The sequence below is a fragment of the Vombatus ursinus genome, unplaced genomic scaffold, assembly GCF_900497805.2.
Source record: "Vombatus ursinus unplaced genomic scaffold, bare-nosed wombat genome assembly UNPS02011431.1, whole genome shotgun sequence".
Lineage (NCBI taxonomy): Eukaryota > Metazoa > Chordata > Mammalia > Diprotodontia > Vombatidae > Vombatus > Vombatus ursinus.
Window position 1 is genome coordinate 280,473 of NW_020951209.1, and position 27,470 is coordinate 307,942.

The window sequence follows — 27,470 nt, forward strand, 5'->3', positions numbered from 1 at the left end:
TCTCTTCTCTTCTCTTCTCTTCTCTTCTCTTCTCTTCTCTTCTCTTCCCTTCTCTTCTTTCTCTCCCCTTTCCCACATGCAGGTACCCCTCACTCTTCTTCAGCTCAGCAAGTCCATGGATATCCTGCTATAGGTAGAATGCCTATCCTATTTAAGCCATGTTCTGATTCCTTGGAATGTTAAAGTATTTAGAGTAAAAAATAAAAAAAGGTTAAAAATCCTTTAGTGGGGGAATAGATAAAAATAAAAATAAATAATAAAAATCCTTGAGCAGGGTAATGGGAGAGTAACAAGAAGAGAGGAGATGTGCTGAAGAAATGGGTTAGAAGCTGGGTTGCAGAGACAACCAGCTGATGGCCTTCATTTTATAAGGCTGTCTTACAGACATGCAATAAGAGATAGGATTCAAGGGTGAGTGCTCCAGATGGTGAGCTAGGTACTGCTTCAGCTCAAGAAAATTATAAAGTAGTTAGTATCTAGATAGAAGTTGATGAGTGGTCAAAAGAAAAAAAAGAAACTAATTATTTAAAATATTTACACTAACAGATAAAGACTGGGGCAGAAGAGCTAAGAACTGTGTATAAGCCTTAAGGCAATCTCTAGAGGAGAAAGAGAATTAACAAAGTGACATTTGCCAACAGAGTAATGCTGAGTATACCCTTTATAATCCGTGTAAACTCTGTGGGTCTTTATCCCAACAGGCACATGCACTGGCAAATTGAGTTCCCAGAGAACAGCTATATTGGACAATTGCATCCTCAACTATTTTAGGGCCCTAGGGGTACCCTAAAGGGTTAGGAGGGTTTTTCTAATGCTATTGGCTCAAGCCCCCATTCTGGTGTGTGCTTACCCATCCTAATATCGATCATCAGTAATTGTTGCCCTATATTATCTAATCAAATATCAAATAGGTTTTACAAAGGCATATATATTGAAAAGATATAACAAAAACAAAGTCCAAAATAAATTTGTTCTCCCCCCCACAAAAAAATCCAAAGCACACTGTCACCTTTACTATCTGGGTCTCTGAAAGAGTGAAGGCTTAAACTCATAGTGGTTGCAGCAAGTCTCTCTAATGAAGTATTCATATCCAAGATATTTAAGAAAATGATTCAAATGTATTAGACTGAGACCCATTCCCCAGTGGATAAATGGTTAAAGCATATGAACAGTTTTCAAAGGAAGAAATCCAAATTATCAACATCCATGTAAAAATGCTCCAAATCACTAATAATTAGAGAAATGCAAATCGAAGCAACTGTGAGATTATACCTATCACTCACCAGACTGGCAAAAATGACCAAAGCTGGAGGGACTGCAGGAAAACACTAAAGCGCTGTTAGTGGAGGTGTGAATTGGTGAAGCCATTCTAGGAATCAATTTGGAACTATGCCCCAAAAGTTTTTACATGGTTCATATAGATGAATGTATACACACACACACATATGTGCTCTGTCTTCAGGGACCTTCCATTCTTCTGAGGTGTGAGTTGGGTTATAACCTGCACTCTGGTAAGGAAATAGAAAGTGTTATAAAGTAGTTCAAGATAGGGAGTGTGTTGATACTGGGGGAAAGAAGAAAGGCCTTATGAAAGAGATGTCACCTAAACTGTGCTTTGAAAAAAAGCTAAGGGGTAGCCAGGTGGTGCAGTGAATAGAGCTCCTGGCCTGGAGTCAAGAAGACCTAAATTCAAATCTAGCCTTAGACACGTACTAGCTGTGTGATCCAAAGATATCATATATGACTAGGTATATGCCTCCAAAGAGATTAAGGAAAAGGAAAAGGAGTCCATATGTATAAAAATATAACAGCTTTTTTTCATAGTAGTTCAAAACAGGAAACCTAGGGGGGAATATGCTCACAGATTGGGGATTAGCCAAATAATTTATGGTTTATGAATGCAATGGAATATAATTATATCATAAGACAACAAAATGGACAATGTCAGAGGAAACTGGGCAGACTTCTATGAACTGAAGCAGAATGAATTGAATAGAACTAGGAGAACAATCTATTCAAAAATTACAATATTATAAAGAAAAACAACTTTAAAAGACTTTAGAATTCTGATCAATGTAAGGATAAATCCTGATTTCAGAAGATGAAATACCTCCTACCAGAGAAGCGATGGACTTAAAATGCAGATTGAGAAACACATTTTTTGGACAAGGCCAATGTGGGAATTTGTTTTGCTTAACTATGTATATTTGTTCTGAGGGTTTTGCTTTTATTTTTTTGTTATTCCACTGGAAGAGGGGGAAAGAGAGAGAGAGAGAGAGAGAGAGAGAGAGAGATAAGTACATGTTAATTAGAAAAAAATAAATTAAACTTTCAAAAGAAACAACAAAGCATTTACCAAATCAAGTTCACTTCTGAATTCCATTGCCAATGGACAGAGTTGCTCCATTGCTTGGTGGGCAGAGTATCAGCAATGAATGAAATTAACTGCACTCTATTCAAAGTAATATCTCAATATTACAAGCAATGAGTGGGTGATCAGTACCTGGACACCCTAACAATGCCTTGTACTTAGAAGCTTAAACCATTGACTAATGGTTTTCAATGTTGGACTTGAGCAGGGTCATATTCACATAGTAGAGAACTAATTATGATATATGAATGTAGTGGAACATGATTGTGCCATAAGAAGTGATGAAAAGGATGAGTTCAAAGAAATCTGGGAATATACACTCCACACTTTTAGATGAATGTTCTATAAAAATTGTCCCTGTCATACCTCCTTGGTAAGTACCCCTTTTAAAAAACTAATAAATTATGGCTACCTAATTAATAATGGGAAGAATACTAAATGGGGACTTATAAAAAACAGTAGAACTAGATAAACCACACCAACCCATCAGCTCAGTAATAGCTTTTCTTGACATTAATGCAAATAGCTTATGTTCTCCTTGACTAGAAAAGGAGGTGAGCAGGTAGTACAGAGTGAGATATAATAGATGGAATGCACAAGTGCTAAACTAATATCTATGAAATAGTAAAAGAAATGGTAAAGGACAATAGCTTAATCTCCTATGGAAGATTTATGTAAAAACATGAATAATAATCACACAGTACTTTGTACATATTAGAAACCTGACAAATATTTATTGAGTTAATGCAAAGGTATGATGGGTTGCTATTGCACCACTGAAGGGAACAACCACACCAAAGATATGAGTTCATTGCAGCATTGCTAATAAAGTAGGACTCTGTGACTAGTCTTTGTTCTACTCTCCTACCCACTATCTAAGGTGACTCTGGTCCAGTTTCCTGAAGGCTGACTCAGCACATGAAATACTATAAGTATGGCCTGCTATATGACTAACCTTCTACTTTTCCACTCTCATCTCTATTGCTTAGATATAGTAAGGATCAATTGCCTTGGTACGCAAGAGGTCCCATACTCTTCAATTTTATCATTATAGCCTGGGTTCTCCCAATGACTGAATTTACTGTTTAAAGAAACCAAACATTTTTTCCTTCAACCATATTTTTAAACATTCATGACATTCAAAACTAATTTTTAAAGAAGATAAAAACACAGCTATCTTAAACAATTTAATATTTATGGCTTAAAGGTGACACAAATGAAACTGCTTAGGAAGTCAAATGTGTTCTGGTTTTTTTTTTAACTCCAGTAAAATTGGACAAGAATTTTAGTTTGGTCTAGATCTTATTAACAAATTAAGAACACATTTTTTCCTTATAATCTTATAAAGGACATTCTGGCTTTGAATGTTTTCTAATTCTTGGTCAGTGAATATACTTTTAGACAGTGTTTTGTTCATGAGACAGCTTGATGACGCAGTGGCTACAATGCTAGAGTCAGGAAAACCTGAGGCGGAATCTTGCCTTAGTCACTTATTAGCTGTGTGGCCCTGAACAAGTCACTTAACCTCTCTCAGCCTCAGTTTCCTCATCTGAAAAGGAGGATAATAATAGCATTTACCTCATAAGGTTGTTCTAAGGATCAAATGAGAAACCACACATAAAGCACTTTGTAAACCTTAACCTGCTAGCTGTTATTGTTACTATTATTTAGCAAACCATTCATGATTTTCATATATTTAAAGTTTGCGTAAGATATCAGTTGATGTAGAAGTATATAAGAGAGTATTGTGTATTTGATATAATGTGCATGTATTAATTATAATGTTCAAATATCAAGCTATTGGACATTATCCAGGCCATATACACCTTCACATGTTCCACACATGTACACACACATATGCACATGTTTATCATTTCTCTTTAGTTCCTTATTGTGAGTAATGAGGCAATTGGGTTCATTAGGAATCCAACAATCTAGATTTATTGGTACATATTACAGATTTGTTGCTGCTACATGGCAATGGTTTGTGGGAGAAAAGAATAAATGGCTGAAACTAGAAGCCCTTCTCTTTGTGTTCTTTCCCTTCTTCAGGCTAGTGGTAAAGTCTTTGAAGGAGAAAGGTTTTGTGGAACCTGAACTGTATGAGGAGGTCACAATTTACTTCAGTGACATTGTAGGTTTTACCACCATCTGCAAGTATAGCACCCCTATGGAGGTGGTCGATATGCTCAATGACATCTACAAGAGCTTCGACCACATTGTGGATCACCATGATGTCTACAAGGTAACAGTCTTTTTTTTTTTTTTAATATATGAGGCAATTGAGGTTAAGTGACTTGCCCAGAGTCACACAGCTAATGAGTGTTATGTGTCTGAGGCCGGATTTGAACTCAGATCCTCGTGTGCCACTTAGCTGCCCCAAGTTCTTCTTTTTTTTTTTTTTTTAGTCAATTGAGGTTAAGTGACTTGCCCAGCATCACACAGCCAGTAAGTGTCAAGTGCTTGGTCTGAGGCCAAGATTTGAACTCAGATTCTCCTGACTACAGGGCCAGTGCTCTATTCACTGCACCACCTAGCTACCCCAAGGTAACAGTCTTAAAATACCCTTAACAAGGCTGAATAGATCGAGAGAAGAGGATCAATATGTATGGTGAAGACTGGTTGTCTTCTTACTTATAGTATTTTTCTTCCTCAGAAGAAGGAATTTTCCCAATTTTTAAAAAAGAAGTGGGAGGGGGTTGGAGGATACAGTCTGTAGATTATAAATTGATGTGCTTGACTTCTAATCTTGAATATAAATGAACTCTAAAATGAATTATTAAAGTGTGTTACCCTTGTAGCCAAGATGGACTAGGCAACAGTATAGTTAGGTGGATTCAACAATGGCGAAATGACCAGAACCAAAAAGTTGGCTGATGCAATTTGAAATCTCTCCTGGAGTGCAAGGAATATGTCCTTGTCCGATTGTTGTTTGATATTTTTATCCATGACATGTGAAAGGAGGTGGAATGCTTATTAAAGTTTTAGATGGCATGAAGTTGGAAGGGATGTCAGCTAACACACTACTAAGAGAATCAGCATGCAAAAAGATCTCTAAAAGTGATAAAAGCAAAGTCTTTCAAATGAGATCAATAAATCAACTTCACAATGTGGGAAAAGTATGGCTAAGAAAGCTGGTCATCTGAAAAAAAAAAGGATCTGGGATTTTCTCAGACTGCAAACTCAACGTGAGTCAGCAGTGTAACATGATAACCCTAAAACTCATGAATACAATGAGCTTTTTTATTGCTTCAAAAAAAAAGATATTGTTCATAATGAGGGAGGTGATAGTCCTACTGTACTATGTCTTGGTCAGACCACACCTGGATAATTGTATTCAGTGCTAGTTGCAATGTTTTAAGAAGGATATTATCCACACATCTCTAGAGAAGGGAAATCAAGATGGTAGGGGACTAGAGATGAAGATAGGTTGAAGGACCTGGGAATGTTTAGCTTGGGTAATAATAATAAAAGATGGAGCAGATCACAACTGTTTTCTTCCCCACCCCCCAATAGTATTTTATTTTTTTCAATTACATGTAAAGATAGTTTTCAACATTCACTTTTATAGGATTTTGAGTTCCAAATTTTTTTCTTTCTCCCTCCCTTCTCCCTTCCCCAAAACGGCATGCAATCTGATATAGGCTACACATGTACAATCATATTAGATGTATTTCCACATTAGTCATGTAGTGAAAGAAGAATCAGAACAAAAGGGGAAAACCACGAGAAAGAAAAAACAAAACAAAAAAAAGAGAAAATAGTATGTTTTGAGCTGCATTCAGACTCCATAGTTCTTTCTCTGGATGTGGATAGCATTTTCCATCATGAGGCCTTTGGAATTGTCTTAGATCATTGTGTTGCTCAGAAGAGCTAAGTCTAACAAAGTTAGTCGTTGCATAATGTTGCTGTCACTATATACAATGTTCTCCTGGTTCTGCTCACTTCACTCAGTATAAATTCATGTAAGCCTTTCCAGGTTTTTCTGACATCTGCCTGCTCATCATTTCTTATAGAACAATAGTATTCTATCATATTTATATACCACAATTTCTTCAGCCCTTCGCCACTTGATGGGCATCCCCTCAATTTCCAATTTTTTGCCACTACAAAGAGAGCTCCTATAAATATTTTTGTACGTGTGGATCCTTTTCCCTTTTTTATTATCTCTTTAGGATACAGACCTAGTAGTGGTATTGCTGGATCAAAGGGTATGCACAGTTTTGGCATCATTCCAAATTGCTCTCCAGAATGGTTGGATAAGTTCACAATTCCACCAATAATGAATTAGTGTTCTGATTTTACCACATCTTCTAAAACATTTATCATTTTCCTTTTTTGTCATATTAGGCAATCTGATAGTTATGAGGTGGTACCTCAGAGTTGTTTTAATTTGCATTTCTCTAATCAATAGTGATTTCAAGCTTTTTATATGATTATAGATAGCTTTATTTTCTTCATCTAAAAACTGCCTATTGATATTTTTTGATCATTTATCAATTGGAGAATGATTTGTATTCTTATAAATTTGGAAATTGGGCATTTATCAGAGACACTGGCTGTAAAATTGTTTCCCAGCTTTCTGCTTACCTTCTAATCTTGGTTGTATTGGCTTTGTTTCACAGCTGTTTTCAAGAGTTTATAGGTCTGTCTTGTGAGTGATTAGGCAATGTTTGCTTAACCTCAGGGACAGAACTAGGAATGATAGGTTGAAGTTGCAAAGAGGTCTGGACTTAAGGAAATAACTTCTTAACAACTAAAGCAATTGAAAAGCTATTGAGCTGAAACCTGTCTCTTCCTACCTGTCTGACCTTCAGTCTCCTTTTCTAGAACATCCTCCAGGTCTTCTCTCCCATCCCTTGATATACTGTATACCTCTGTTATGGGCACTCTCTTTTTCTTTCTCTACATACTCTCTCTCTTGGAAATCTCATCAGTTACAAAGGATTCAAATATTATCCTATACAGATGACTCTAAAATCTATATATTTTGCCTTCATATCTCTCCTAAGCTCCAGCCCGCCATCACCAGCTATCTGCTAGACACCTACATCTGGACTTCCTATAGGCATCTGAAATTCAACATGTCCAAAATGATCTTTCCTCTTAAAATACCTTTTCCCTAACTTCCCTATTTCTGTGAAGGACATCACTATCTTTATTGTCTCCCAGGTTCAACATTGGATGAACTAAAAATAAAAATAAAATAAAAGGATGCATGCACTCGATAACAATATCAATCTTGAGCTAATTTTTAGGAAAAATATTAGAATCTCTAGACTAAGAAGTGTAGAAATAATAATATTGATAATAACTGATGTTTATGTGTCACTTTAAAGTCTAGAAAGAACATTATATATATTATATCATGTCAAAATAAGAACTGTTGATAAGAAAATGATTCCCAAGTATGAACTAGTATTTGGAAAATGGTCAATGCTAGAGAATATGTTTTTAATATACTCTACCGAGTGGGGTGAGATAAAAAATGGAAAAAAAAGAGATAAATTTCAATGAAGGAAATAGAGGCTTTTGGGAAGTATTTCCTAATTTTTCTCTCCTGAGGGAAGTGGTGGAAGGCTAGTTGTTGAAATCACATAAAATTATTCTGTCCAATTCAGTATTTATATAATAATCATCATCAGAGTATGTGGGTGATTTATATTGTTAATTAGTTCACTGTGCAGTTAAAACACATGGGAACTGTTTTATTATTCATCTAACTAGATTAAATGACATCCTAGAGAAATTATTGTAAGAATGTTCTTAATCTGGTTCCAATAAGATAAATTGTATCTTCTCAAAGATAATTCTCACTAGTAATGCAGTGCCATGCTCATGGTAAACACTCAGTCCATATTACTGATGATGTAAAATGACTATTGTTACATTAATTTCTGTGATTTTCCAAGGAGTAAGATAGCTAAAGAGAAAACTATTTCCACAGGTGGAGACCATTGGAGATGCCTACATGGTTGCTAGCGGGTTGCCAAAGAGGAATGGCAATCGACATGCAGTAGACATTGCCAAGATGGCTTTGGATATCCTCAGTTTCATGGGATCCTTTGAACTCCAGCATCTTCCAGGCCTCCCTGTGTGGATCCGCATTGGAGTACATTCTGGTATGGAATTAAAAATTACTCCAACTAGGAATAATGCTTACTTCTTTGTATGAACTAAGTCACTAAGGAGAAAGGGTTTCCAAATGTGATCTCTGTACCAGTTTGTCATGAATATTTTGTTATCTCTTAAAATTCTAAGGGTACTTAGATTTCCAGGAACTGTCAGATGTGTCTCCTGAGTGTAAGGACTCCTGGGCAGGTTTTAGTTTTTCTCATTTGAATCCTTTCAATCACCAAGTGAGAGAAGCCAGCTTTTGAGACAAACCACCCCATGTTTCAACCTCATTAAGTGACTTGAGATTCTATTGCCTTTTTCTTTTCTCTATTTCCCCATATATTCTTTATGGTGACATCATCAAAATATTTTTGGAAAGATTGGATTATTTAAACAAAACAAGCTAAGCAAATTCCATGATGAGGGGGCACTATTGTTCCTCCTCCTCATAGTAATCTTACAAAAATGTAGATCAGCCCAGAACAAGGGTTTTTCACCTTTTTGTTTTGTGTCTTAAACCCCTTCAGCTGTCTGGTGAAGCCTATGAACCACTTCTTAGGATAATGTTTTTTAATGTACAAAATAAAATATACAGGATTACAAAGGAAACCAATCATGTTGAAATAGTTATTTTTTTTTAAAGTTCACAAACCCCAGGTTAAGAAGCCCTGATCTAGAAGCCACTAACCTATGACCTAGGATCAGCAAAAGAGACTAAAACCACCAAAATGCCTGAGTATAAGAACAGTCGGCCAAACACACAAAGCTAAAGTCATCTGTGGCTGCTGTACTTTGGGCTCTGTAGTGCTCTGATGCCAGCAGCTGGAGCTGGGCAGTAACTTAGGAAGGTAGTAGGCAGGAGGAAAGAAAGAAGGTGGGACTTCCAGCCAGTGCTAAAACAATGGACTATGTCCCAGATGCACAGTCAGCATGAAGATGCCACCTTCATCCTTCTTCCATCATCACAGAGTGCCAAGACTAGCTGCTTGGGCAAAATGTCTTTCCTTTTCTCCATTTCAATAAGCACCCAATTCAGTCTGCAAGTTGATGCTCTAAGGTATTTTCCTCTTTGGTTGTCGCTTTTCCTTGCAACATTTCTATCTATTGCTGTGTCTCATTTATCCTCACTGTTATTTTGATTAGAGAGGCCTTTGGTATTCATTTTAGCCACATTATACTTGTTAAAAAAGTCATGTATGATGTGTATGATGAGATGTGCTTCAGATCAGCAGTCCTTTAAGGATTCCACCACCCACAGCCACATAAACTATGGACCACAGGAGCTTATGGCCACCAGAACATGTGTCTCAGTGGGAGCTTTTGAGTTCTAGACCAAAAGTGCCCCCTCCACCTTGATCATGCTGAAAGCACTCACAGGGGATGCAAAGGTGACCTAGTATTCTACTACCTACTATCCCACTCTATCCATACCACAGCGGTCAGGTGGCCCTGGTACGGTATTCTTTAAAGATCCATTCATTGAGAGGTCTGAAGAGGGCTTCAGTCTTGTGGTTATCACTGAGTGTACTCCTAGGTATCCCAGGTGTATAACTTTAAAGCATTATAAAATGGTAGTTATTATTATTATTATTATTATTATCAAACCCCTGAGGCTTGTTCACTGTCTAGCAGATCGTGGGAGTGCATCTGTCCAACGCCATTGATGAGAGAATTGATTTATATCCACACTTGCACAGAAGGGTTCTTTTCCTTGTAGCCATTATTTATCTTTATCATTGCTTTATCATTAGTAATAAGAACAAGATGATAAATGAATTTGCATTTGTGTAGCTTCTTTTATTCAAAGCTCCTTTGAATCTCAAAAAAGCACTATGACGTATATGTGACTGGTATTATTATCTCCATTTTATGCACAAGGACACTGGGACATAAAAAGGTGGCAATGACTTGCTTAAGGTCACACAGCTGGCTCTTGGCAGGACTGAGGCTCCAGACCTCCTATCTCCAGATTGCCGTGCTGGAAACTTTCTGTTCTACCCTGTTATCTTCAAGTTTGTTTGCCCTATTTTTCTTTGTTTTCTTTTTTTCTTTTTTTCGGTGAGGCAATCAGGGTTAAGTGACTTGTCAAGGGTCACACGGCTAGTAAGTATCATGTGTCTGAGGCCGGATTTGAACTCAGGTCCTTTTGACACCAGGGCCAGTGCTCCATCTACTGCACCACCTAGCTACCCCCTGTTTGCTCCATTTTTCAAGTGGGAGAGACTTAACCTTTGTATGTACCTAGGAACAGATGGAAGTTTCTGGAAAAGGAGGCAAGATGGGAAGAAATCTAAAATTACCTTCTTCAAGAAGCAGCAACTTACTTATGTCAAATTAAATTTTTTCCTGAAGTAAAAGTGTCTTACCAATTGATGAAAGAATTTACCTAGTGTTTGAAGGCAGATTTTTTTTCTTGGTAGGGGATGGTGGTGATTGTTTTAAATCTATATAAGAACATATTCTTTCCAGGATGAGACTATGCAAACAATATTAAAGTCCAAAACCACTGAGAAAACCAACCAGAAAATTAAAAATAGAAACATGAGGAACCTGAAAAGTTAATTGCATTTGGTATTTTTTCCCGCTGTCATTGCTTAATGAATACCTGATTTTGCTATTCCTGAGTTAATTTTTAACTTTTAAAACTCCTTACCCTCAAACATTCCAAACGAATATTTGACTGCTCAGCTGTTTTACCCCCATCTGGCTCTCTGCACCGAATCCTTTTTGTCCTTGGCAGTTGGAATGGAGCATGTAGGCCTTGGAAGCGCACAGTGGGGGCACTTGCTACAGATGCAACTACCAAACCCCAGGTGGCGCAGGTCAGAAATACCTCATCCCATCCATATGTAGCCTTGCGGTCTAGTGCCCTTAAACAGAGGCCCATGCATGGAAGAACCCCTCTCTTCCCATACAGGAATGACCTCTGTCCTTAAATCCCCCCCATGATGGTCAACCTAGAAAGCCAACACATTGAGAGAGAAGAAAGATGGCAGGAGGGAGATGTAGGCTTTCAGCATGGTACAAAGGAAAGGGTCCTGGATTTGGAGGTGGAGGTCCTGGGGCCAAATCCTCGTGTGGCTTCCTGAGTGTACCACTGCACCATAATGATTGTGAATCCTTCACTTCTTTTTTGTTCCTCAAGTTTAGAACTCTGACTTAAATGTGAATTCTTACCTTCAAGGCTAAATGTGTTCTAAATATTGCTAAAAAGCAAATTTTGGTTAGTGTCTACAGAGAGTGAAAAACAAATATGAAAGTCATGTAATTAGGCATCCATTTAGACTGGTATTTCCAAGACTAATTGTTAAAATAAGGTTTTGTGTTTTAATTAGGTCCATAGACATATGAGAATAGGCCTGAAATCCTTGCCCCTGGTACAGAATGCAAAACTTCGAAAGGGCAAACATTCCCTTACATGTTATGCTATTCAAGGGTAGAATTCATAGTCTGTAAGAAACCTCAGAAGCTACCCAAGTCCAACTCCTCTTTTTACAAATGAGGAAACTGAGTTTGAGAGAGGGTAAGAGACTTGCCCAGGGTCACACAGTTAGAAAGAGTATGAGCCAAGATTTGAACTCATGTCTTCCTGCTTTCAAGCCCAGTACTTTATCCGTTGTGCAGCCTAACTCCCCTCACTTAAAAAATTAACTTTCAGGACAAGATCTTAGCAAATACCTAACACATGGATTTACTAATTGTTCTTGCCTTCCCAGACATCCATTGAAGGCAAGCCTCATTTAGTGCTCTGCAACCTCCTTCGCCTCTTTGCAATGATAAAAAGTGTCTAGCCCTGTAATGAGCATATTCTATCAGACTTAAGCTGCACCGTGTTACATGTTTCAAGTTTTTTTCTTCTTTCTCCTCTCCTTTTTCAGGCCCATGTGCTGCTGGAGTTGTTGGAATCAAAATGCCTCGCTACTGTCTGTTTGGAGATACTGTGAACGCTGCCTCAAGGATGGAATCCACAGGCCTCCGTAAGGCTAGAAACTGGCTTTCACTGTGGCCTGAGTATCCACCAACAGAGTAGCATTGTAGAAAGAGCAGAAAATTAGTATTAGAGATAAATAGGACAGTGAGATGAATATCCTTTTCTTAGACTGAAAATTATACTCTCACATATAAAAACTTTTTCCCCTGACATCAGTCACGTTTTTCATCCTGGATCATGAATGATGAGATAGGCATGAAAATGAGCATTGGTCCATAGGATCAGAGAAAGTTTAATGGTGAGTAGGCCTAATGAAAAACTGAATATGTTCCATCTTGCCTTCCTATCTCCATTTTATTTGTTTATCATGTAGATTCACACTAGTGAGGGAAATATAAGTCTATTAGTAAATAGGCTTATAGGCAGATACTTATATAGGAATCATCAACTCATAAATACACCATGTTCCAAAAATTCAATAGTTTTCCAAATATTTTCCCCTAGAAATGACGTTATAAAGATTCCCTAAGTCAACCCAGTCTTTGTGACCTGATTTGGGGTTTTCTTGGCAAAGATAGTGGAGTAGTTTTCCATTTCCTTCTCCAGTTCATTTTACAGATGAGGAAACTGAGGCACACAAGATTAAGTGACTTGCCCAGGGTCACACAGCTATTAAGTGTCTGAGGCCAGATTTGAACTTAGGTCCTCTTAACTCTAGGCCTGGCACCCTATCTACTATGCCACCTAGCTGCCCAAAAAGTCAGCCTACAAACACTTATATGATATATTGTGCCTACTCTGATACATAAGTATTACTCTGATGCCTCTTTGTGTTATGTAAACAACTCTGGGTTCTTGAAGACTATGACACCAGAGCATAGGCTCTAGAAAGCTAGACAGGCTTATAATATAGACCCGGTGATGGTATGCCTGTCTTATAGGCAAGGCTCATTACTGAGTTGGCTATGTGTAGGATGATAAGTTTTTCAACCATGGTGATATCAAGTTGCATCAGTGGAGGGTGTATCCTGGGATGAAATAGCAGATCTTTGAAAATGATGAAGTATCTGAGCTAAACAGAACCAATAGTTCTGTAGAATTATTCTACCATTTATAACTTTGTTGCTAAGGAGCAATACTTTCCAGGTTACCACTAGGAATACAAGGAACACATCTACCATTTCCCACTCCCAAAGATACATACTTCTCCTCATCCTCTCTCCCTCTCTCCATACATACAACTGAAATGAGTATCACTACTCTTCTCCCTTATTTCTATTGATCTGAGTTGTTCTGGGTTTTTTTTGAGAGCTTTGGGGCTGAGAGATGGCCTCTTAGAGTTATGGAGATGCTTGGTCACATAGGGGTCTGGAAGCTGTGGGTAAGGGTGAGAGCTCCAGTGGTTTCTTGGGAAGGAGTGTGGTGTTCCAGGAGCAAAGGGAATAGGAGAACTGAGACTCTGGTAGCCACTGTTACCATGTCATCTGACAGGGATGAAGTAAGAACTCAGGTAGGAGGGGTGTATGGGGTCCTTCCAGTGTTGCATTGGTAAATGGTAAATTGGTAAACAATTAGCTGTCCAGAAAAAAAATGTGCATGCAATACTTTTACATTTAAGCTACATTATTAAAATGTTCCCCATCACATTCTTAAGTCTCGGTTAATAAAATCAATCAGCAAAATAATAAACCAAGCCATGAACTGTAGTATTTGTCTGAGTTGTATATGCTCAAACTGAAAGACTGACTCTCATAAGCAGGACTCCGGCCCAACATTTGATCTTCCAGCTACCATGTCCCCAAGAGGAACAGGGTCTCCTTAACTAAAGGAGAAAGGGTTATGAGGATATAGTGCCTTCAGGGAGCTTTCACAGCAGCCACTGGCTGTAGTTATAATGGAAATCGTAGATCAATGGGACATAGATGTTAATAGGGACCAGGAATAGTGACTTGGATGTACAACTTAGAATTCATAAATCAAGTGTCCTTCAGCACGGATTCTATACTGCTTCAGCCTGATAATGAGAAGTGTTGCAGCTAGGTGGCCCAGTGAATAGAGGATTGGAGTTGGAATCAGGAAGACTCATCTTCATGAGTTCAAATTTGGCCTCAGATGCTTACTAGCTATATGACCCTGGGCAATCCATTTAACCCTGTTTACCTCAATTTCCTCATCTGTAAAATGAGCTGGAGAAGGAAATGGCAAACCACTTCAGTATCTTGCTAAGAAAACCCCAAATGGTGTCACAGAGAGTCAGATATGACTGAAAAATAATTGATAATGAGAAGAGTGGTAGAATAGTCACTTATACATGGTAGAAACCCAGCAAATGTTTGTTATTGATGATTATGAGAGAAAGCCATGGTTCAGTGGAAAGAATGTATTTGAAATCAGAGGACATAGGTTTAAAATACAAGTCTGCTATTTAATATCTGTGTAACTTTGGGGAAGTCACTTAACCTTGTCTGGGCCTTAATTTCCTCATCTATAAAATAAAAGGGTTAAACTAAATGACCTCTAAGGTCCCTTCCAAGCCTTAATCTATGAATTCTACAATACTATTATTATAATAGAAGGCTATAGAGTGGAAAGAAATGGTTTTAATGAGGGGGCTCCTAAAAATTGGATAGGTCAAATAAGATTTGTGCTAGCAATTTTTTTGTGAATTATGTATGAGGTTGGTTTGGGAGATGTTAGTTTTAAGCTTTTGTTGAATATTTATAATGGAATTGGTAATTATATAGCAGTGGTTTCCAACTTAATTGGGACTCTGGCTTCTCATTGTTAGTTTTTCATATGAGTGAGAGCAGAGAGCAGGACTTGAGAGAATTGAACTCCTGTATGTCCTATAAACATCTCAAACAAATTATGTCCAAAACTGAAATTTTTATCTTTTTCTATGGACTTGCCTTCATTTCAAATTTCCCTTTTTCTATTTTTCTGTTCACTATCCTCCCAGTCACATAAGTTTGTAAATTTAAAATCATCCTTGACTCTTCCTTTTCCCTTCTCCCACATAACCAGTATATCACTAAGTCTTGCTAGTTCTCCAACCACAATATCTCTCATCCTTATTCTCTTCACTCAGGCCACCACCCTAGTGGAGTTTCTTGACATTACATCATAGTGCAAACAAAGCCAAAATCCCAAGTTCCCTATCCCAAGCTAGGACACGTCTACTGCAACTGTGGACAAACGTTCATGAACCTAGGAGACAGTGATTGGAAACATTCTACAGAATAATGAAAATCATTTGCACTCCCATGTGAAAGGATGTGCTTTAAGTAGGTCACAAAGTCTCTTTTTAAGAAGATACCTAAGATAATAAAAACAGTTGAAACATATTGCTAGAATAAGTGAGAACGCATGTGGCTATGAAATTGGATTCTGATAGAAGTAATTTAATTTTGCTTTTTCCTTTTTAGCTTTGAGGATTCATGTGAGTGTATCCACTATAGCTATTCTGAAGAGGACCGAATGCCAGTTTCTATATGAAGTGAGAGGAGAAACTTACTTAAAGGTAACAGATATAGAGAAACACCAGCCACTACTTTTGTTTATTTTAACTATATTTAGAAATATTTTCATCTGATACCTCTCAAGCCCCAGAGTTGAGGAAGGTAGAGACAGAATCTAACAACTTTTCCCCAATTATCCTTTCTACCTTCTCCTCACAGATTAACGATCAACGTGAGAAATGTCAACTTCTTAGTCTTGTTTCAATTAAGTGGTCTCAGATTTGGTTTTAACACCATGCAATTCTTTTTTTTTTTTCTGGGTCTACATTCAGGGGCTGATGAGAAGGTTCTATTATTTCCTTCACATACATATCAATACCTTCCTCTTTACCTTTCAGCCAGAAGAGGTACATCCTCCCAAATGGGAATGAAAGAGGCAAAGGAGTATACTGATAAATATTTAACAACCAGTTGTCTAAAAATTGTTTAATCTCCATTATTAACATTTTCTCCATCACTTTCTTAAGTCTAAACAATCAACAAAATATAAATCCATTTGTTTGTGGATTTGTAAGGCATAAATTTACACTGAAAATGTAACTACCTGCTCTCACAATACATTTGTCTCTAGCATAGCCCTGGAGGGTTTCCTGGGGTAAGGGAGGGAGTTTGGGCTAGTGAAGTTAGTGATTCCAGCCTTCATCATCTTAGTTACATGTTCCTGTTTCCTCACTTCTTGCCCTTTACATAAAACCATGTCAGCATTCTGCTGCTAATATTATCTGTCTTCTAAAAAAGTATGTTGTTGCCTTATATTTTTATATCACATTAATTTCTGAACTTCCTCTTCCCACTGTCACTCAGTGATTCTACCCTGATAAAAAAGATTCTTAAAAAGAATATAATTTTATAAAAGCAATCAACACACTAACCATGTCTGACAGCATATGTGTATGAATGTATGTATGTACATATACAACATTCCAACCAAAGGAAGGCAGTACATTTTCTCATGGCTTCTCCGGGGCCGACCTTGGTCATTATAATCACACAATATTCTGTTTAATTTTATTCTTTCCATTTACATTGTTGTAGTTATTGTGCCTGTTGTTTTCTTTGTTATGCTTATTTTACTCTTCGTCAGTTTATATGTGTTCCCAAGTTTCTCTGCATTTCTCATATTTATCATTTCTTGGGGTACAATAATATTCCATTTCATTTATATATGATGATGTGTATATAAATCACATTCCCCAGTCATGGAATTAGAACCATAGAATTTAATAATTGTGAACAAGTTGTGGTGTATGATTGTTTTGGAATACCACTGTGCTATAAGAACTGATGAGCTCAACGATCTTAGAAAAACATAGAAAGACTTGCACAAAATACTGAAGAGCAAAACAAGCAGAAACAAGAGAACATTGTATACAGTAACAGCAATATTGTTTTAAAAACAGCTTTGAGTGACTATTATAAATACACAAATTAACTCCAAAGACCTATGAAGGAAAATGCTATCTGCATTCAGAGAAAGAACTGATCAATGGAATAGGTATAGAATGATTTTACATATATATACATATCTGTGTCTAATGGTAGCCATGGGGGGAGGGAGAGAAGGGGAAAAAGGGGAAAAGAAAAAGAAAAAAGTTACATGAAAACTGTATTGTATATTTAAAAGGAATAACAAGTTGTACATAATAGATTTGCTGCTAAATGTACAATCATCTTTTTTTATTATATTATGTTATAGAAATGCTTGTTTTCTTCCATAAATTAAAAATAAAATAAATAAAGCTTTACAAAATTATGAGGAATCTTCTGTGTGCCTCTAGGCCACTAGAAGTGTCCTTTTAGTTCAACCCATATGAGGAAAAGAACTATTATGACATATAAAATAAGGGTCATCTAGCCTCTATTTGAAGTCTTCCGATGAGGTGGAACCCACTGCCTCATACCTATTCCACTTTAAGATAGCTCTAATGGTCAGAAAGTTTTTCCTTAGAACAACCCTAAATTTGCCTTTTTTCACTTCTACATATTAGTCCTGATTCTGTTTTTTGGGGCCAAATAAAACAAGTCTTATCTCTCTTTTACACCGTAGCCTTGATGACCCCTATAATCTTCCTTCTAAGTTTTCTCTTCTCCAGGCTAAATAGCTCCACTTCCACTAGTCCTCATGTGTCATGGTCATTGTTTAGATTCTGATGGTTCAGAGTGACTGTAAATAGCAATTGTTTCTGTTCTGGCCAGAAATCTTGAGGGTCTTCAAGCCCTGCCAGATTGATTTTAGTATTATCATTATTATTATTATTATTATTATTATTATTATTATTATTATTATTTACTAGGTAAAAGAAGCCATTCTTTGCCTCATTTTTACCTGGTCTTAATCACTGAATGGACATTGCCTCAGACAAATTAAGACCTGGGAAAGACCTTAGCTTAAAAAGGCCAAGGTCTCTCACTGCACTTAGGGCCATCTCCAGTCATCCTGATCTATATCTGGCCACTAGACCCAGATGGCTCCAAAGGAGAAAGTGAGGCTGGGCTGGTGACTTTGCACAGCCCTCCCTCACTTAAATCCAATTCACTTGCAAGTTATGACATCACCTTGCTGATATTGTGGTCCTCCTTGAGAATGAAGGACAAATAACATGTCATGTACTCGAGGTACTTTTCCTCCCTTGATCATCCTAATCACTTTTTTCTAGATGCTCTCTAGCTTATCAATATCTTACAATACCCCAAACCAAATATGATACTTCAGATATGATTTGACCAGGGCAGAATACTGAAGAGCTGTCACCCTATCTCTGGAAGCTATTTAGGAATGTAAATGTTTCACAATCAGCTCTCAAAAAATGTATACATGACACACTTTAAAGTTTAATCTGTATTATTAACATTTTTTCCATTACTTTCATAAAAGAGTTCAGGGGTGGGAAACCTGTGGCCTCAAGGTCCTTAAGTGTGGCCCTTTGATTGAATCCAAACTTCATAAAACAAATCCCCTGGAAAGAGAGCTGAATTTGGAGTTAAGAGATGTGAATTCAAATCCCAGCTCTGCTACCTACTACTTGTGTGATTTTAGGAATTCTACTTTGCTTCTCTGGGCCCCAGTTTTATAATCTGTAAAATGAAGAAGTTGGATTCAACAACCACTAAGGTCTAAATCTATCAATCTATGAGTCTATTGTTTGCTAATCTGCTTTCAGTTTTCCCAGAAGTTACCATTAAACAAGGAGTTCTTCCCCAAGTAGTTTATGTTCTTGGGTTTATCAAACATTGAGTTACTGAGTTCATTTTTTTTTAGTTCTTGCTTTTCTAGTCTGTTCCACTGTTCTTTTCTTTTTTTTAAATCAGTACCAAATCGTTTTGATAACTACTGGTTCTTAGTATAGCTTGAGGTCTAGATGTGTTATTGCTCCTTTCTTCCTTTTTTTTTTTATTATTTCCCTTGAGATTCTATTTAAATCTATTCTTCTTCTTCTTCTTCTTCTTCTTCTTTCTTCTTCTTCTTCTTCTTCTTTCTTCTTCTTCTTCTTCTTCCTTCTTCTTCTTCTTCTTCTTCTTCTTCTTCTTCTTCTTCTTCTTCTTTTTTGGTGAGGCAATTGGGGTTAAGTGACCTGCCCAGAGTCACACAGCTAGTGAGTGTTATGTGTCTGAGGCCAGATCTGAAGTCAGGTCCTCCTGACTCCAGGGCTAGTGCTCTATTCAATGTGCCACCTAGCTGCCCCATCTATTGTTCTTCTAAATAAATTTTGTTACTGTCTACTTTTTAAAAGTAGTCCCTTGGGCACCTTGTGTGATGCCATGGTGATGCCGTGACTTGCAAGTGAATTGAATTTAAGTGAGGGAAGGCTGTGCAAAGTCACCAGTCTCACTTTCTCCTCCAAAGCCATCTGGGTCCAGTGGCCAAATATAGATCAGGATGACTGGAGATGGCCCCGCCTTGGGTACCTTAACACATAGTTGATGGACCTGTGAATTGGCATAGCCATTCTAGAAAGCAGTTTGAAACTCTGACCCCAGTCACCAAACTGTGTTAACCTTTTGATCCATCTATACCTCTACTATACCTAAAACCCATTGAAAGAGGAAAAGGACCCCTATGCGTACAAAAAAGTTTTTTTAGAGCAGCTCTTTTTTTGTAGCCACAAAGAAATTGAAACTAAAAGGGGTAGGTGCCCATCAGTTGAGGAATTATTGGACAAATGCTGTTGTACTATAAGAAATGACCAAACGGACAGGTTTAGAGAAATCTGGGAAGATGTGTATGAATTGCCTTATTCCATCACTAGCAATGTATCTCTTTTCTGTCTCATTAGGGAAGGGGAACGGAGACCACCTACTGGCTCACAGGAGTTAAGGACCAGGAGTATAGGTTGCCCACACCTCCTTCTGCGTAAGTTATAGAATGTGGAATAAAGGACAGGAAGAAAGGGAAATTGGACTATTGGTTCTTGAGTCTAGACCAGCAGTTTTCAAACACTCAAACTTTTTGGTCTCAGAAATCATTCATAATCTTAAAAATTATTGAGGATCCCAAAGAGCTTTTATTTATGTAGGCTATATTTAACAATATTTATTATATTAGAAACTAAAATGGATAAATTTGAAAAATATTTCTTAAATCATTAAAAAATAACCATAATAAATCCTACTGTATATTAACATAATTTTTTATGAAAAATACCTATATTTTCCAAAATAGAAAAAATTTTCATGAGAAAAGTGGTATTGTTTCACATATTTTTGCAAATATCTTTAATATCTGGCTTAATAGAAGACAGCTGGATTCTTATATCTGCTTCTGCATTTAATCTTTTGCTATATGCTATTTTGGTTGAAGAAAATATGGCCTCACACAGATAAGTAGTTGGAAAGGGGAGGAATTTTTAAAAGGCAAATAACATTTTAGTATTATTATGAAAAAAAGTTGTGCTCTCAGTGAAAGGTTCTTGGGGACCCTCAAGGGTTCCTAGATCATACTTTGAGAAATGCTCTTCTAGACTTTACTATGTATAAGAAATTCAATCTTTGACGGCTTCTGTGGGCAGGAAAATAATATATCAGACATGAGTAGACTACAAAACTTCACTACTGGGGCTTCTTGGGGGCCTGTTTAGGTCTTTAATCGTATACTATATTCCTTTCTAACTTCTGATGAGGCAAAAAATAGAGATATGAAAACTTCTGGTGTGCCACAAGAGTTATGAAGCTAGTTTCTACTTTTATGCCTGGAGAAAAATTCAACTGATTAAGGAGTAAGAACTCTGCTCTTATCTCTTCCATCCTTGAATCTTCAGGTCCTACCTACTCTTGGCTGAGGTCACTTGTGGTAATACTTTGTTTTATACCTACAATTCAAACAGCAAGATCACCTGGGATGTCAGCAGGCTTTCAGGCCTGGGATACACTGGGGACTTTTAAAGTTATCTAGAGAAGCCATCCACCTAGTAATTATGAGCAGAGCCTAGACACCAGGGTTTCTGGCATTTTGAAAATCTTTGAGTATGTCCAGAATTGAGGTGACAATTTCTATACTTCAAAGACATTTAGTAATTAAGGGTGTCTAGGTTTCTCAGCAGTTTGGGTAGTGACAGAAACTGTAGCAAACATTCTGATAGCTTTTTCCTTGGCCTTTGACAAAGAAAAGGAATTGACTTTTAAACACTAGGTCAACTCTATGAGAGGGACTAAAAGCCCCAAATTAAACCAGACTTTCTCACTTGCCCTGAGATTAGCTATATAACCTGTGGCCAAGATAGGATCATCTCAAACTCTTAGAATATTCCTATTGCTGTGAACTAAGCCTGCATTTGCCTTTGACCAAAAGGTTCAAGGTTTGTGAATCAGTCAGTAAACAAGCATTTTTAAGTACCTACTATGTACCAGGTACTGTGCTAAGCAATGAGGGTAGTTAGAAAGACAAAAAACATCCCCTGTTCTCAAGGATTTCACAGTCTAATGGGGGGGGGGACAATATACAAACAACTATGTACTAACAAGCTATATACAGGATAAATTGTGGATAATAAAGTGGGAAGGTACTAGCATAAAAGAGGATGGGATAGGGTCAGCTAGGTGGTAGTACAGTGGATAGAGCACTGACCCTGGAGTCAGGGGGACCTGAGTTCAAATCTGTCCTTAGACACATAACACTCATATAACATATGACTCAGGGCAAGTCATTTAACCCCAACTACCTTGCCAAAAAAAAAAAAAAAAGAGGATGGGGTAGACTTCATGTGGAAGATGGGATTTTATACAGAACTTGAAGGAAGCCAAAGAAGTCAGGAGATAGGGGTGAAGAGAGTGAGAATTCCAACCTTGGGGAACAGTCAATGACAATGCTTAGAGTCTGGAAAGGTTGGAAGGGGCCAAGTTTTAAATCAGGGTCCTGGCTATTCATCTACCTTCTTTAAAATCAATAAGCACTTATTGAGTGCTTACTATGTGCCAGGCACTGTGCTAAGCACTGGGAATATAAATAAGGGTTAAAAAAACCCAAAAAACAAAAACAATCCTTGCCCTCAAGGAACAGTAAAGCAGAGGAAGGTTGATAAGGTACCAGTGTGGGAGCATGGTAGAGAAGTCAGGAAATTCAGGAATGGAGTTGAGAGAGGACTGAGGAGTGAGTATGGCTGCCCTAGGCACTTCCTCAAAATGGAGGTTCAAAGAGGAACTCACCAATTGGAAGAGGGGGTTCTCATGGTAGAGGACACTTCCAGGGTGAAAAGGTTGCTGGGAATGGTGGAGAATTCCACAGAATGAGAAGCTGAGCCAGGAAAGGTTATGGTTTTAGCCCTTCCAGCATCAACATATACAAAAACAGTTCAACTTGGTTTTTATTCTTGGCAGGATGAATTGGGTTTTTGCTTTGCTTTGTTTTTACAAACCAAACCTATTTCTACTGGAGTTGATTCTATTCAAAGGAAACAACGTCTGGGGGAGCCCTGAACAGTAAAGCCCTATACAAACATAAAGTAATCTATATTTTACACTCAAGAGTGGGCACCATCATTGGTTGTAAAACTTATTTTACAAGGCAGAACTACCTACGACAACCCTGGAGCAGAGTAATTATCTATATGAAGATTGCCTTAGTTTCCTCATCTGTAAAATGAGCTGGAGAAGGAAATGGTAAACCACTCTAGTATCTTTGCCAAGAAAACCCCAAGTGGGGGGTCACAAAGAGTCAGACACCACTGAAACAACTCAACAATAACAAAAACTACATATGATGGAAAGAGCTGGGTGGATGGTGTTCTCCTTTAATGTTTCAATGTTTTCCTTCTTTCCAGGGAGAATCAGCAGCATTTACAGGCAGAATTTTCCAACATGATCATTGAATCTTTGCAGAAGAGGCAGACCCAAGGTTTACCAGACCGGAAACTAAGGCGTGTGGCCAGCTATAAAAAAGGCACCTTGGAGTACTTGCAGCTAAACACCACGAATGATAGTGACACCTATTTTTAAATCTAAGCAGGTGCTAAGACCTCCTTCAAATCAGAATCTACATACGCAGGAAATCTTGTTTATCTTGGAAGTTTGTCTTGTCAAGAAGACTCTAAAGAAATAGAAAAGACAGAGAAGCTTTCTATATCTTTTTGGTCATCTCCTTTGGTGTCTTCTATGAGTGAGATTCATTTCCTTAGTTGACATAACTATATGTTGCTATGTGACCTGAACAATTTCTCACTGAACTTTATACCTGATAGGAAGGAAAGATAATTGTATACTGGAACTCAAGGATATTCCACTCTTGTGGGGTTTTTGTTTCTTTTTCAGATGGCTCTTTTTCTTGCTATTTCCATTTTGGTTTTTTGTTTTTTAATTGTCATGATTATATTTTAAATAAGTTATCTCTGTAAGATTATCTTTGACTTGTAATTTTTGGAGGAAATGTTTTATTCTATTTGATAGGAATGAAATAAAGAACTTGTTTGGTTCTATGTATGGGCTTCCATATATTTGATCCACTTTCCTAAAACAAGCAATTCAATTATCCTAGGAAGGTCAAAACTGATGTTGAAGTGTGTGACCTTCAAGTAAGTCATTCTAGGTCTCTGGGCCTTGATCTTCTCATTTATAAAGTAAGGGCATTTGAGTAGATGATTTGTGGGTTCCCTGTCAAGGGCAGTTTCCTCAGTCTAACAGCCCATTGGTTCAAGTTCGATGTTAGGATGAAATGAAGCAGGTCGTTGAACAACTAACAAAATGAGGTGTACTTCTCTCTAACATAGAAAGGATAATCAATGAGAATGCTCCAACACTTAATTGTCCCTTCTCTCATCTCCATATGGAAACATAACTAGTCAGCAGGGCAAGGTGTGGGGGCTTGTGGTCTTGGTATATCCACCAAGTCTGAAGATCTTAGATCCCATAAAGATGGGCCTTTTTATGCCCTTAACGTGACTGTAAAGCCAAGCCAAAGGAACCTGGGCTATTAAGTTCCCAGGAAAGCCTTGTCATCTTTTAGGGGAAAACTAGCCTAACCTATGTTGCATGGAGAGAGGAGAACCCTGGCTTTTTTACATTTACCCTCATAATCCTATGGTTCCTCTCCTGTCCCCAGGCCATTATCCTTTCAATTTGCTGGTCTCCAGCTCTTATAGTCCCAAACCAGCTCATCAGCCCTATTAGGAGGGAAGAAAGGAAACAAGCATTTATTAAGTTCCTACTGTGTGCCAGGAACAGTGCTAAGCAATTTGCAAATTTTGTCTTATTTTATCTTTACAAAACAAACCTGGAAGGGAGTTGCCATTATTATCCTCATTTTACAATTGAGGAAACTGAGGTAGACAGCAAAGTTTAAGTGACTTGCCCATGGTCACACAGAGCTAGTAATTAATTGTCAGAGGCTGGATTTGAACCCAAATCTTCCTGACTCTAGACCAGTGCTATTCACTGCACCACATTGCTAACTCTATTGCAGTCTGACTTTGTCGAACAAAATCTAGTTGATTGTAAAATTAGCATCCCAGAAGTACGCATTTACATATTGCCTATATTGGACACATAAAGCATGTCTACAACAGCAAGGAAGCTGGCTATATTGGACACATAAAATATGTCTACAATATCAAGGAAGTACTAAACACATAATTAGAGCTGGGGTGGAAAAGCCTCATTTATCACAATGATGACTAAACATTTGCTTTCTAACTACCATGCTGTCAAGTTTTTATTTTTTATTTTGGCATATATTGAGGCTTGGTATCTGCAGTGGAATCACTTTTGGTCAAGGAAGATCTGAATTTTAACCTTACCTCTAAACCGATTAGCTGTGTGACCATGGTCAAGTGAATTAGCTTCTCTGAACCTTAATTTCCTCATCTTTAAAATGGGGATAAAAATAGCCCATCTTTCTATCCACTGAGCCACCTAGCTGCTTCATTTTACAGATCAGAGGATCACAGATCTGGAGGTAGAAGAGACGTTGGAGGCCATCTATTTATCAATGAATTAACTAGTATTTATAAAGTACCTTTCAGGCACTCTCCTAGGCACTGGGGACAAAGACAAAGAGTGAAACAATCTCTACTCTCAAGGAATATACAGTCTAATGGGGAAAGACAGCTAGTACATATATGATATATACAGAATAAATATAAAGAGGATAAATAAAATGAATCCAAAGTAATTAAATTCAAGGTAGATAGGGAGGGCACTAGCAGTTGGGGAGATGAGGAAAGTCTTCATTTAGAAGGTGGCATGTGACCTGCATCTCCAAGGAAGAGAGGGATTCTATGAGGTGGAGGTGAGGAGGTAGAGAATTCTATGCATGGGAAACAGTCATATCCAAAGGCATGGATGTAGGAGATGAAATGTAGTATGTAAGGAATGGAGAAGACCAAATTGGCTGGATGGAAGAGTGTGAGAGGAAAAGTAGTGTCCAGTGAGGCTGGAAATATAGATTGTGTAAATGAGGCAACTAGGTGGCACATTGGATAGAGCACTGGGTCTGCCATTGGAACCTGAGTTCCGATATGGCCTCCAATACTCATTAGTTGTGTAACTCCAGTCAACTAAGGGGCAAGTTTGAGGCAAACTCTGTTTGCCTCAGTTTCCTGATTCCCTCTCTTTGGAATCAGACTTCTCCAGGAATAAACACAGTCCATTTAAACCCAGAGTTGGAGCCATTTGCGAGAGAAGGGTATTCCTTGGGCAACAAGTGACAGATTTAGAAATTAAATCCCAGGATGGCTTCATGGAAAGAAAGTTATTATCATCTCAATACTATGAATGTGCAGCAATGCTCAGAAGTATTCAAGACCTGCAGTCACTGTTTTACTTTATGTACATCAAATGGCATAGCATCTAAATTCTGAAAGAAAAGGTTAAATGAGTTACAAAAGAAATAGATAGTAAAACTATAATAGTGGAAGACCTCAATTTATCCCCTTTCAGACCCAGATAAATCTAATAATAAAATGAACAAGAAATCAATCAATAAATAAACATTTATTAAAATATCCATTATGTGTCAGGCATTATGCTAACTATTGGGGATACAAAAGAAGGCAAAAGACAGTCTCTGCCTTCAAGGAGCTTATAATCTAACAAGGGAGACAAAATACAAGTATATACAACACAAGAGGGCAGCTAGGTGGCACAGTGGATAGAGTGGTAGGCCTGGAATCAAAAAGACTCATCTTCTTGAATTAAAATCTGGCCTCAGATACTTACGAGCTGTGACTCTGACTTAATCCTTTTTGCTTCAGTTTCCTTATCTGTAAAATGAGCTGGAGAAGGAAAAGGCAAACTACTCCAGTATCTTTACCAAGAAAACATTAAATGGTGCCACAAAAAGTCAGACATGATTGAAAAACTAATGAACAACAACAGCAATAAGCTATATACAAAATAAATAGGAAATAATTAAAGCACTAGAATTAAGAAGGATTGGGGAAAGCTTCCAGTAAAAGGCAAGATTTTAGCTAGACCTTTAAAGGAAGCCAAGGAGGTTAGTAGTCAGAGCACAGGAGGGACAGTGTTCTAAGAATGAGGAAAAAATTTCCAGAGCTGAGAGATGGAGTGTCTTGTTCTTGAAACAGCCAGAAGGTTAGTGTCACTGGACTGAAGAATATGTACTAGAGTCAGGTATAAGAAGACTGGAAATGTAGGAAGGGTCTAAGTTATGAAGTGCTTTTAATGCCAAACAAAGCATTTTGTATTTGATCTTGGAGAAAACAAATTAAAGAGATGAATTGAATTTTAGAAAAGTTAGCTATGCTAGACCTCTGGAGAATATTGAATGGGAATAGAAAGGAATATATACTTTTCTCAACTGTATATGATAGCTTCACAAAAATCAATCATGTATTAGGGCATAAAAACATCACAAACAAATGCAGAAATATTAAACACACCTTTCTGTCCATAATGCATTAAAATTATATTTAGGCTTTTGAATTAGATTAAATAGATTTGAATAGATTAAAAATTAAATGGAAACTAAGTAACTTAATTCTAAAGATAGGTCAAAGAACAAATCATAGAAACAACAATTTCATCAAAGATAATGGCAACAATGAAACAACATGCCAAAATTTGTGGGATGTAGTCAAAGCAGTACTTA

General features: G+C 37.5%; 1 protein-coding gene across 2 annotated transcripts in view; it reads left to right on the forward strand.

Annotated features, from left to right (window-relative positions):
- The window catches only part of GUCY2C (guanylate cyclase 2C), a 103,558-nt gene extending 79,754 nt beyond the window's left edge, over positions 1 to 23,804 (forward strand). For both annotated transcript variants that reach the window (XM_027856420.1, XM_027856421.1), the window contains 6 exons: positions 4,424 to 4,616; positions 8,319 to 8,493; positions 12,367 to 12,465; positions 15,845 to 15,939; positions 20,212 to 20,288; positions 23,191 to 23,804. In XM_027856420.1, coding sequence (XP_027712221.1) covers positions 4,424 to 4,616; positions 8,319 to 8,493; positions 12,367 to 12,465; positions 15,845 to 15,939; positions 20,212 to 20,288; positions 23,191 to 23,365 — 814 coding nt within the window. In that variant the 3' untranslated portion in view covers positions 23,366 to 23,804. The remainder of the gene's footprint in view (positions 1 to 4,423; positions 4,617 to 8,318; positions 8,494 to 12,366; positions 12,466 to 15,844; positions 15,940 to 20,211; positions 20,289 to 23,190) is intronic.
- The last annotated feature ends 3,666 nt before the right edge of the window (positions 23,805 to 27,470 follow it).